This window comes from Octodon degus, unplaced genomic scaffold, assembly GCF_000260255.1.
Source record: "Octodon degus isolate 3935 unplaced genomic scaffold, OctDeg1.0 scaffold00017, whole genome shotgun sequence".
NCBI classification, from domain to species: Eukaryota; Metazoa; Chordata; class Mammalia; order Rodentia; family Octodontidae; genus Octodon; species Octodon degus.
In genome coordinates this window covers 11,982,855-11,995,564 of record NW_004524593.1, presented here as the reverse complement: position 1 = coordinate 11,995,564, position 12,710 = coordinate 11,982,855, and the positions used below count along the sequence as shown (strand labels likewise).

The 12,710-nt window shown below is 35.5% G+C and overlaps 1 protein-coding gene across 2 annotated transcripts in view; it reads right to left on the bottom strand.

Moving 5' to 3' along the window:
- The window catches only part of Akt3 (AKT serine/threonine kinase 3), a 284,685-nt gene that overhangs the window by 142,466 nt on the left and 129,509 nt on the right, over positions 1-12,710 (bottom strand). For both annotated transcript variants that reach the window (XM_004626833.2, XM_023710180.1), the window contains exon 3: positions 5,945-6,070. In XM_004626833.2, coding sequence (XP_004626890.1) covers positions 5,945-6,070 — 126 coding nt within the window. The remainder of the gene's footprint in view (positions 1-5,944; positions 6,071-12,710) is intronic.

The following is a 12,710-nucleotide window of genomic DNA, read 5'->3' as shown; positions in this document are numbered from 1 at the left end:
AGATGACTTCAGGTAAACTTAATTCCCATAATTACCTTACTTTGTTACAAAAAAAGAAGGAAAATAAGACACAGGAAACACTTCATTTGTTAAATTGGCCTATAAAATGCAGACAGATCCATTCTTTACAGAGGAGATTGAAGAAGGGTTTCACGGAAGAAAGGGGTGGGTATTTTCAGGGAGAACAATAGTTGTAGCACACATTAAGGTGAAATTCTAGGAAATGCTTCTTGGGACATCAATGGCACTCCTCCCTACCACAGCCAGTAAGAAGGAACTTTTCAGAAGTAGGATGAATCTAAAACACACAGGTAAACACTCAAGTCCTTCATAGAGAAATTATTTCCATTTTGGAGTTGAGCAAGGTAATAATTCAGAGAGAAGTTGGTAACTGTTAAAATGGTAGAGACAATGACCACTGGGCTTGTTTTTTCGGAGTACCTTTAAACAGAGCTGTGGAACAATGTGTGTATCCTATATTATTTTGCAGTCAAAATGTGTTTTATGCACCCAGACAATCTTAACCTACAATAATTAGAAATCTATCAAGTCATAATTCTATTTGGAGATGTGTGTCTTTGAAGAAACTTTTCTTCAACTGCCATCTCTACGGCACTACATTTAGTAGGCAATGCCACATACAGTTCATATTTTATCCACCCAAAGAATGATGAAGATCAAATAATACTGTCTGTTCTCTCCCTCCCTCCCAGGGTTTTTGCTATGTAGTTCAGGCTAACACTGAAGTCATGGTGATCATCCCACCTCAGCCTCCCAGGTACTAGGATTACAGGTGTTCCCCACAATGCTTGGCTTTTTATCATTTATTCTACAGGGTTTATGGGATTCTTATTTTAGATGCCAATGGAAAACTACTAAATGTTGGTACTTGGACCCTAAATTAGGTCTCACCTCTAACTATGAAATGAAATATCTCTTAAATTTTTAATCTTCAGTGTTCTCAAAAGGTCCACGTGTAAAGCTTGGTCCTCAGTTTAGCTCTCACAGAGATGGTGAGGCCTGATGGGAAATCCTTAGCCCACTGGGGACACACCCATGAAAGGGATTGTGAGACTCTGTGCTCCTTTGTTTTACCCCCTAGCCATGAGGTTAAGCAGTTTTGCTTTGCCATGTATTCCCACCAAGATGTACTTTCTCACCACAGGCCCAATAGCAACAAGGTCAATCAGTCATGATAAGAACCTCCAAAAGTAAGCCTAAATAAACACCTTTTCCTTTATTAAGTTGAAACTTCTACTTAAGTATTTACTACCTAATGGAAAGCTGACTAACAACATCACACAACAGGAGGTAGAGAAGGAGAACAATATTTAAATGACAGTATATTGGTGTATAACGTTGATACTTAACTGTTATTATCTACTGAAATAGAATGCTGAATTTACAAACTATCTAAAGCAAAAAATTTTGACTGTATGTTTCCAAGCATCAACAAGTTATGATGTCTTAAAATGCAGACACTAGGAGATATAAAATAGGGCTCTTATGCCTAAAATAACTCACAAGTTAGTACATGAAACATATTTATAACAAGATAAGAGTGTTGAGAAAAACACAGAGGAATGATTTAGAAAGAATGGAGAAAGGAATGTAAATCTAAATTAAACTTAAAAAAAAAATCCAGGCATATAGAAGACTGAAAGACGTTACAACTAGAAAGAACAGCATGAAGAAAGCTTAAGAGTAGAAAACTAGGAAAGGTTGTATAGGGAAACCATAAACAATTCAGTACTACTGAAGCATATCATAATTACAGAGCAAAGATATAAAGCAAGAGTTGAAAGCAGTGGCCAGATTGAAGAAATCCTTGTATGATATATTAAGGAAGCTGGACGTTATCCAGTAAGCAGGGCTTTTCACAAGGGATGGCATAGTTAGGATATAATTTTAGAACAATCATTTTGACAGGCATGTGAAGGAAGAATATGAGTGGTACAAACTGAAGGCAAAGAATCTAGTTAAGAATCTGTAGCAGAAAGAATATGAGTGGTACAAACTGAAGGCAAAGAATCTAGTTAAGAATCTATAGCAGAGATGAAGGGTTCATTCCATGGGAAAAGGCATAGCAGGTAAAAGACATAAGAAGGCAAATAAATCAGCAGGACTAGGAAGGGACTAGGAACAGGGTAAAGACATGAACAGAAAGAAAAGGCATGGAATGGATCCACATTTCTGTTCAGGCAACTTAAGAACTGAGATACTGAAAATAGGGGAAGAAATAGACAAAAATATCAAGTTCAGTTTAGAGCATGTCAAGTCAAAAAAAGGAAGGCAGAGATGTTTTCCAGCCAAGTGAACACTACCCAGAGCAGCCTAAACTGAAGAAATGTAAGTGTGGATGTAAGCTGCACACAGGTTGTAACTAAAACCTTAAGAGTCAAGGTGACTAGCCAGAAGGAAGATGTGCAGTACAAAGATTTCTTGGCCAGAAGTCTGCAAAATACCAACACTGAGTACTACAAAAAGGAAGAACTATCACAAGTAAGAGAAATCCCAGCACACAGTAGGAGAGACTTTCTCAAGAAGGAGATGGTGATCAGCAGAACAAAGTGTAGTCTAGAAATAAATCCAGAAAAAAATAATAGCTCAAAATTGTCTATTTAAGGATGGAGTTCTTGAGTATTCCCCCAAATATGGGATTCTGGCATTAGAGAAAACAGTAGAAACAGGAGGATAGAAGACTGCACTTGTATTCCTCTTGCCCTGCTTCCCTACAAGTAGGTCATAACACCTAGAAAGCACTTTCTGACTTTCCCTATACTTGGAGGAAAGAAATATTTTCACTTCTGAAGACACAGGGACACAAAGAAGGACCTAAATAAAGAGGCCTTGCTAAGATCCCCTCAGTTTATTACCACAAGGGTTGGATACTCCTTCTCCACCACACTTCCCCATGATGCCCTGCCCCTTCATTAAACCTAGACATCAGAACACGAAAGTTGCTATTTGTGTGGGTCTTCATTTGCAAAGGTTTTTATGCCATGTAAAACTTACATTAAACATACTTGTAGGTTGTTCTCTTGCTAATCTGTCTTCTGTAACAAGGACATCAGCCATGAACCTACCATGGAAAGTAATTCTTTCTCCCTACACTGGAAATTAAACGGTCACTGAAGAATTCATTAAAAGTGGCTTCTATCAAGTAGATAAGACAAGGAGCTCAACTGTAGTGATTAAGTACAAATAATTGAGTATAGACCACTTTTTAATTTTTAAAAATTTTAATCATTCACAATTTAATGAAGATTGGAAAGATCAACTCTAAAATCTTTTCCAGTTTTCAGGCTCTACTTTTGTCCAAGGGGATGAAAATCTGATTAAAACCCACACAGATTAAATTTGAAGTAGATTTTAATTATTTAAAAAATGGAGCATTCAAATGGTAGCTCTTTAACAATTTCCCAGAATGCCTCAGAAATGCCTCATAAAATGATCTTTTTAAATAATATATAAAATGGAGACAGAAGAAAGGGGAGGCCTCTTCTTGCTCCAACTATGCCCTTTCTTAAGGCTTCACAGAAACCTATTTTGACACTCTCTGCCTAGAAATCCTTCTCCTGTATTTTAGTTTAACCTCTACTTAACCTTCAAAGGTCTACTCGAAGTTTACCTTACAGAATAACAAACTATATAAAGTTCAGTGAATTTAAGTGTTTCTGCCATGCTGATGAAGGAGTAAAATCACAGTTTCAGAGAATAACTTGGCCAAGGTTATACTCGCAGCTTGTGCCACAGCTAAAATAGGAGCCATTTCTTCTACTACTACCATCTCATTATTGCTTCCTTAGGTAATTATTAAGATTACAATAAGATTTAAAAATAATCTATTTACTGTGAGGCCCAAGCTAATGATACTCCTGAAAACTAAGGACCTAGTCTACCACTTCTTAGTTTGAGACAAGTAAACTAACCTGATTATACAAATAAAGATTACAGATGTCAACTGATATTTATTTCATGGATAAGCTGGCTGTCAGTCACTAACCAGGATCTTTCTCCATGAGTGCAGCATTTATTTCAGCCTCTGCCAGTGGAAGTGTTAGAGCAGATGTTGGCAGACTGTGACATACAGTATATCTTTAAAACTTGGTGGGGTGTGAAATTTCATAAGGTCAAAAAATGCTACATTTTGATCAGCAGATACAAGAATTCTATATTTTCATAAATTATTTCAGACAAACCAGTAGAATGCTAGTAAGGACACTGCTTTGATAATATATGATACTAATGCTTCAAAACGTAATTCCTATCTTTTTAAAACAAAAGTTCAACAATGATCTTTAAACATTTTCAAGTCAATACAAAACACAAGATATTTCAATTAGCAAAAGGGTTTTAAAAATAACTTCCTACTAAATAAAGCCATCATGGGCTGGGGAGATAGCTCGGCAGTCTAAGCACCTGCCTGGCAAGCACAAGGACCCAGGTTTGATCCCCAGTACCAAATGCTGCGCCAGACCCATGACCCTGGGCACGCCATGCCAGCCATAGAAACTGGGTGTGATGATGGCACACACCTATAATCCCAGATTGGGGAGGCTGAGACAGGAGGATCACTATGGGGCTGAGCTGCTTAGCAAGTCCTTATACCAAATAAGTAAATAAATAAAATACTAAAATAAAGCCATTAATATCTAATGAACGTCATAGTGGGAGAAAGGTACTTTTTAAAATATTTAATATGATTATGGTCTTTTTAAAAAATGAAATCCCTACATACATGAATCCAGTATAAGTTAGTATCTTTATGACTCAGATGGCTCCACAAGTTCTTTGATTTATCTTTCTCTTAAATAGAAGACAAAAAAGGGATAACAACACTGAAGTTTTTAATCCTGGTAAATGAATTAGAAGTGTAACATTCAAGGACTATTTTCTTGGATCATGTGCTATTTAACTGCACCTTAGTTTCAAATTTCCTATATATCTTTTCCACTAACAACATATAACCAAGACAAAGCTTAAGTTATCTAGTTTAAACAAGTATCTCAATGATACAGACTCTAGCTTTCACACAATGACTTAAAAATGGTTTATTTCTGAATTAACACAGAAAACTCTTTTCACTGGTAAATTAGTATGCCTCAACAGTCTGAAAGGTCTGGTGGTAACATAACAACAACTACTGTCACTGTCATCATCATCTTTCAGTTTATTTTTGTGCCATGTTTAAACCAACATAAAATTTCTAAATAAACGACAAACGTTGTTGATATTTGTAAGGAAGAAACTTGAAATCATCCCTGAAAATTTCTAATGTATATCATTGTTTTTCATCACACAATCAACAAATAAGCTAAGATTATGACAAAAAAAAACCTTGATTAGAAAAGTACCAAGCACTGTAACATCTTGTGACTAAGTTCAAAGATTTGTGTGTGTGTGTGTGTGTATATATGTATGTGTGTGTGTCCCCCAGTACCGGGCTCAAACTTGGGACCTTATGCTTACCAGGCAGGCACTTATGCAACTGAACTCTAAACCCAGCCCTTTTGCTTGTATTTTGTGGGAAAAAAACTTTTAACTATATATTTGGGAAATGGCACATATTCCAATTGATTTTCAAATGTGACAAATTAAACTATATTATACTGTGTAAGACCATATATTATTAATTCTATACTAAGGTACTGACACTTCTAGCAAAGCTGAAAAATTCCGTGAAAAAAAAAAAAAAAAAAAAAAAATATATATATATATATATAGAGAGAGAGAGAGAGAGAGAACATAGAATATATGAATGTATTTATATAAAATACATGAATATATTTGCATATAAAAATTTTTGAATGCATTTACTTATGTATTTATGTACACATACACACACACACACACACAGGCTTTTTATATACCCTAAGATACTTGATGGACAGAATCTCACAAATAAATAAATAAATACAAGGTGAATCAACAATTAACTTACTTGCCACTGAAAAGTTGTTGAGGGGATAAGGTAAATCCACGTCTTGAGGTTTCTCTTTATATCCTATGAAGGAGCCATCTGTCTTCAAAAGGAAGTATCTTGGCCTCCAGTTTTTTATATATTCACCTACATAAAGAAAGCAAGCACGTTAATGCTGAAAAACATGAACAGCAGTTTTTAGTGCGAAAAGTTAAGTTATGGTACAATGTATGTCTTGCAATACTGGCCTCCAAAAATGTAGGCAATTTTCTTTTAACTTAGCTTACAAAACAAAATACATAGGCCTACAATTAAGATTCAGTGAAAACCCAAACATGTTTTGTTTTTAGTGAGTTCAAACTTTGGTAATTCACTTGCATCCTTATTCCTTCAGAGATGCATTCATCAGAGTACACATTTGGTTTAGTTTTTCATTTCAAATGGTTGCCAGAGATTTTTTCTGGCCATTTTAACAAAACTCGGTAAGTCATCCACACATTATCTGTAAGTTTTGATGAAAAATACTCCTTAAAGAAAATGAAATAGATGTTCCTCTTCCATGTACCATTAATTGTATAATTTTAAAATATAATTTCACTATTAAATTGTGACAATTTGTTTTCATGAGAAAACGTTTTATATAATGCTGCAAATACATCAAAAAATTAAAAGAACATGAGTTAGTAAGGTCTAACACCATACACAAAGTAGCATACACAAAAACAGAAGAACACACAGTTGCACTGTTGTGATTGCCTCCAGGTTCTAAGATGATTTAAAAGGTTTGCCTTTCATGGTTGTCCTGACTTCAGGGAAAAGGCACAAGTCGCAGAGAGGCAGGCTCAGGGAGTAAGGTCGATGAGGGCATAGTGTAATGCTTTCATTGACAGAAATGGCTATATATTATTTGAACTGATTCAAGACAATGAGGCAACTGCAAAAAGATACTCAAGAAAGGGGACTTGGAGAACTACTTCAGAAAGTGGCAAGAATGACTGGATAAGTATGTTCCAAGGCACAGCAGTGTTTTGAGGGAGGTTAACCTTTTATAGTAACAAATTTTATATTTAAATGTCACTATATTTGTTGACCATACCTTATAATAACCAATAAATACATACTTCATTAGCTTTATAGATAAGTTTGCACTTAGCATCAAAACAGCTTCTTAATTCGAAGCAAAAGCAGTGCTCCACAGTACCACAACAGCTGACTGGCTACCTTGCTTCATTTTCCAGTTCTTCACCAGTTCTATTCTGTTATTAAATCTCACAGGCTGAATCACAGAAATCTTGCACTTCTCCCACTCCTTATGCCACATGTAGCTACGTCAACACGGGCCTTACAAGTCTCTCAGTCAGCTTAAGCCCAACTGGACCATTATTAACACCTTCCATCTTGCTAATTCCCTGTGATGGCCTTCCCCCACTCTACTTCCCACCCCTTCCACTGAACTGGATCTTTCACCTCCACATTGCTCTTACCCATGTGTAAGCCCCTCTGGAGTGCAACCTCATCCCAGACGCAATCCACATGCGGAGGGAGCCACCTCTTAAGTCAGTAATTCTCCGACTTACATAAGAACTTCTTTACATCTTAAATATTACTCAGAACTCAATGAGTTATTATGTAAAATGTCTATAATGTTAATTAAAATTAAATAAAGCTTTAAGTTATTATTTATGTAAAAATAACAAACATTCACTGTGTATAACATAACGTTTATAGAAAAGCAACTTTTCTAAAACCAAAAACAAAGTGAGAAGAGCAGCACTGCTTTGGATTTTTAAAAATCTCTTTAATGTCTTCCTTAACAGAAATAGCTGGATTTTCTTCTCTGCTAACTATATTCAGTCTGTTGCAGTATGTTATTTTGGTTGAAATATAGGGTAAAATTTTTAACTAAAACATGTAGCTACAAAACGGAAGACTGGCTATTCAAATAGTTATGTATGTAGTTCTTTGATACTACACCAGAACTCAACAAGGGATAGTTTTGAAAAGGTTTGTAGCTTGGAACTCAAAAGCTCGTAATGAATTTTCTATGCTCTGTTATATGAAGACCCACAGACCTATCCTGCGCTTTGAATGAATCTTTTGCATGGTACATGACTTTGGAACATGTTTATCAACTTATGCTGAACAACAAATGTTGATACCTTTCATACAATTGTATTTGTTATCACTATAAATCTCACCAAAAGCATGGAGAAGCTATCAAGCTCATAATGGCAGGTATGTTTCCCGAAATTCTAATCTTTACTTAAAAGCTCAATTTTCATCATTCTCAACAAACACTACCAGTCTTTTCTCCTTGCACTGATACATTCTAAGTACTCCACTTACAGATTATCACCCTTGACTGGTAAAATCAGAATGTTTAAGTTTGTAGTTTCCTTTTTTAAAAAATTAAATAATTCCTTTCTTGATTGCCTTTATTTTTCTCTATTTCTATATAAAATTTAAAATCATTACATAGTAATACTTCAATTAATGACAGATTTTTTAAACTGTACACTGTAAGTCTTTCAGGCTTAATACCAAGTTAGCATTAAAATAGGCTCCTAATTGTAAGCAGATATATCAAAGATGAAAGAGAACTAAAATCCAATTGGGAAAAAAGAAAACATGAGATAACACCATTTCTTTTTATTTTGAAATACAACTGAAGCTGGACTTGATGGTGCACACCCACCATCCTAGCACTTGAGAGGCCGAGGCAAGAAAAGGACAAGCTGAAGGCCAAACTTGGGCAATTTAGGGAGACCCTGTCTCAAAATGAAAAGTAAAAGTGCTAGGGATGTAGTTCTGTGTGAATACCCTGGGTTCAATCCCCAATACTGGAATAAAACAAAACACTCAGTTAAAATCTATTATGTGGTCTACAAGCCAGACTTATAGTCAACAAAAAAAATTATCATGCATCCCTTAAACGTAATACATTGTACTCGGTGAGATACTCATTCACACACAGAAAAAGAGAAGTCAACATTTCCCTTCTTGTTAAAAGAAAAAGATTATTTCTCTTGAAATTACTAATAATTTTGAGTTGGTTCAATTAATCAGTATTTAGGAGTTTTGATGAAGATTCCTGAGTCTACTTTCTATTTTGTCGCTTTCATCTTCAGTATGAATGGACTTACTAAAATGATGTTTAGAATATATTCATTATTTATTTTTTTAAGGTGCTAGGGACACAAAGTGGATTCCTCCCCTGCCTCCCAAACACAAAAAGGTTTCTGATCTTCTAATACTACAGCAAGTGAATTTCTAGTAAAATTCAGAAGTAGGGCCTGGGGAGATAGTTCAGTTGAATAAGCACTTGGCCTGGCAAGTGCGAGGGCCTGAGTTCAATCCCCAGTTCTGCCAAAATAAATAAATAAATAAATTCTGAAGTAAAGTTCACATAATAGCATGGTATATTGGACCAGTTAAATACCCATTTCTGTAGTTCCAAAAATAGAAAGACAAGGTTGTTTGACCTCTAGAAGGTATGTCTTACACAAGCTAGAACAAAAACAGCAAAAACCTCAAACCTCAAGCTTTTGTGCTATTTAGTCGATGTAGTGCAGAGAAGGTTCTTGGCCTGAAAGAATGGAGAACATTTTGGGGGAACATGTATGCACAGCACAAAACAACAAGGCAGAATTGTTCCTGCTGTCTACAGATGATCAGGAAAAGGAACTGCATACATCTGTCACTCAGTAGTTGAGGCACACAGCTGAGACAAGGAATACATTCTCAGACTGTTCTAAAAATACGGATAAAATGCCCTGCCACTCCTGCAGCTTAGTCCCCAGAACAAAGGTCCCTCCCTACACCCAATCCTTTCAAGATGAAGTGCTATAAATTGACCACAACCTTACTTTTAAACAGTATTTGCACTTGTTTATAAAAAACGTACTTTTATATTTATAGGTAATAAATTTCAACTAATGTAGATGATAACTTAGTATTGGTGATGGAAAGAATTATCAGAAAAGAAGCATTTATAAGGTATCAAGTTTCCAAAAAAAGATTTTCTATGGATAGCCACCACGAGTATGAAATACCATGATAAACCTACAAGCTATCAGCTATGTCATGAGGTGACAGTGTAGCAGAAAATGCCCACCCACCCCAGCCAGTAGTTTCTTAGTTTCACAGGTAAAGTTCCTGTTACACTTCCTGTTACTTCTGTTTATTACAAACAGCTGGTCACTGTGATGCATACTGTGAGAACCAATCACACAGCCAACAATCCTGGCCAGCGCCCATCAATGTAAATAAATCTGCCTCCAAATTTACTGACTGATTTTTCAGTGTTTTTGTTTGCTGTTACAACAGAAATTTTTCAGCTCCATTACAATTTTGTAATTATTCAGCTCCATCCTAATCTCTGAAACTTCTGGGTATTACTTTACATAGTAGAAAAGAATAGATTTCACCTTTATTCAGTGACTTAAGAATTTTTGAAAAGTGATTCTCCTGCATCATCTGGATGAGCCCTGAATCCAATTACCAATATCCTCATACAAGTAGATTCAACACATGGAGAAAACAAAGAGGCGATTTGACCACGGAGGCAAATATTCAAATGATTATGCCAACAAGTCCAGGAATACTGAAGCCACCTCTTGCTAGAAGAGAGAATGGATCCTCCCCTCCAGCCTTCAAAAGAGTATGGTCCTGCGCGTACCTTGTTTTGTGACCTAAAGCCTCCAAGAAGACATTCCTGTTGTCTTAAGCCACTTTCATTACTTGTTATAAGAGCCCTAAGAAACTAACACAGCCTCTAAGTAATATAACCAAGGATTCTTTTTGAACAACAAATATTCTTGGCATGAGAGGTATACAGATTCAATTACACATTCTAAATGAAAACACATACACACCTCCACCTCACTCACTCCTCTAAATGGTAGAGGACCTATTTGAGAATTGTGGAGTTGAAAGAGGATTTTTTTTCCTAGAGTTCACAGTTTTAGTTAGTTATGACTGTATATTTTGAAAGTATGCTATAATTTGCTTCATTTAATAATTTATTTCTTCTAATCTAATTTTAAATGAATAAACGATCTCAACAGTTTTGAAAGAATGCTGGCTATAGAAAATAGGATAAAATAAATTGTTATTTTTGGTTCTAACATTTTGTTCTATGTTACTGGGGATGGGACATAATATGAGTTGAGATTTTTTTTTCTTCATCTAAATATTTTGATAGGCTATGCAAATAGATAACTTTTGTTAGAAATGATATGCATTCAACTTAGGGCTCCTGAAGAAAGTTGATAGGGCTCATTTCTTATTGTTCATTTAATATGAAATTGCATTTTTCTTTTATAATTTTCAACCTAAATTAGTCCATGCATGCAGATTTTAACTCATTATTCATTACTCATTAAAGACTTATATTTTGATTTTTTAAAAGCTGAAGACATCAGAAACAGCAAAGCAAGAGTTGCGGGTATTTGCCTATGGACTACAATTAAGCTGATTAAAATGTGCAAATAGTCTTTCCTCTAGAGCAATGATGACCCTGTTGCGCACACTGAAATGCATAGTTCAAATCATTAAAAGCTCTTACAAGGCTCGCTATCAGAGTTCTAGAATAACTAGGGAATGTTTGTATTTGCTTAGACAGGCAAATGGGAAAAATCCTAAGCGAAACTCAATCTTTGGTTCTGCCAAAAAACACAAAATAAAACAAAAAAACCACCTCAATCTTGTGGTCTAACAAAGGTGAATGCAGGATTCAAATTTAATGGTAGGATGTACTACACAAATTGTACCTCCACAAGAGACAGAAAGTAAGATGTGAAATGAAATAAAATATGAACCAGTGAAGAACAACACAGAGCCTATAATCCCAGCACATGGAAGGCTGAAAACAGGAGAATTACTACAAATCCAACCTACCTAGTGAGACTCTGTAAATCCTGTAGACCCTGTACTAAACACACATAAAAAATATAAATACATACACACGTACATACATACATAGAACACCACAGAAACAAATACTGATCTGGAGACCTACCATACCCAGTCAATGCAAATGTGACTATGTTAAAACCACGAACAGGTGGATTAATTTAGATCTTACTAAATCAAATACACACTCAATCCAAATGAGAGCTACCAAACTGTAACACCATTATTTTTTTTCATAATTTTGTTGATAAACAAATAGCAATGAGACAGTTTCAAATCAAATCGCTAGGACAGTTTCAATAATTAACACACTGCATATATTCTTCTTAGTGGTTAATTGCTGTACAAGATGCGGACTTGAGACCCTATTTACAAACACCATTAGAACAAATCATTCTATTCATTAAGAGAATGTAACTATATATCTATCCTAACCAATTTGAATACACAGATACAAATGGACCTTCACCTGTATACCCTTTTTTTGTTAAGTTCCGTTATTTGAATATTATAGGTGTGTAAACTCAACAAAATATTATAAAAGAGTCCAGTGGCCCATAATAGCAGTGGGTCTTCTGTTTAACTGACAATGTCAGAAATTGTTGACCTGAGTCCCCCACAGCTCAACATAATAGCATGACTTTACTTCCTGTATTTCATCTTCATACTTTTCTACTGGATGGTTAAGACCAAGGTAAAGCAGGACCTAGGCAACAAGAGTTGTAGCTTTTGGGTCTGAGAAGGTCCGTGAAATCCCCTCAGGATTTATCCTGAGATCCTGTACCTCAGATTGTGGATCTTTTGTCAGTGTCTGCCATGTGGATGAGTCGCAGCCATTGCTTGGCCAATGTGCTCTCTGTGAAAGCCTGAGAGA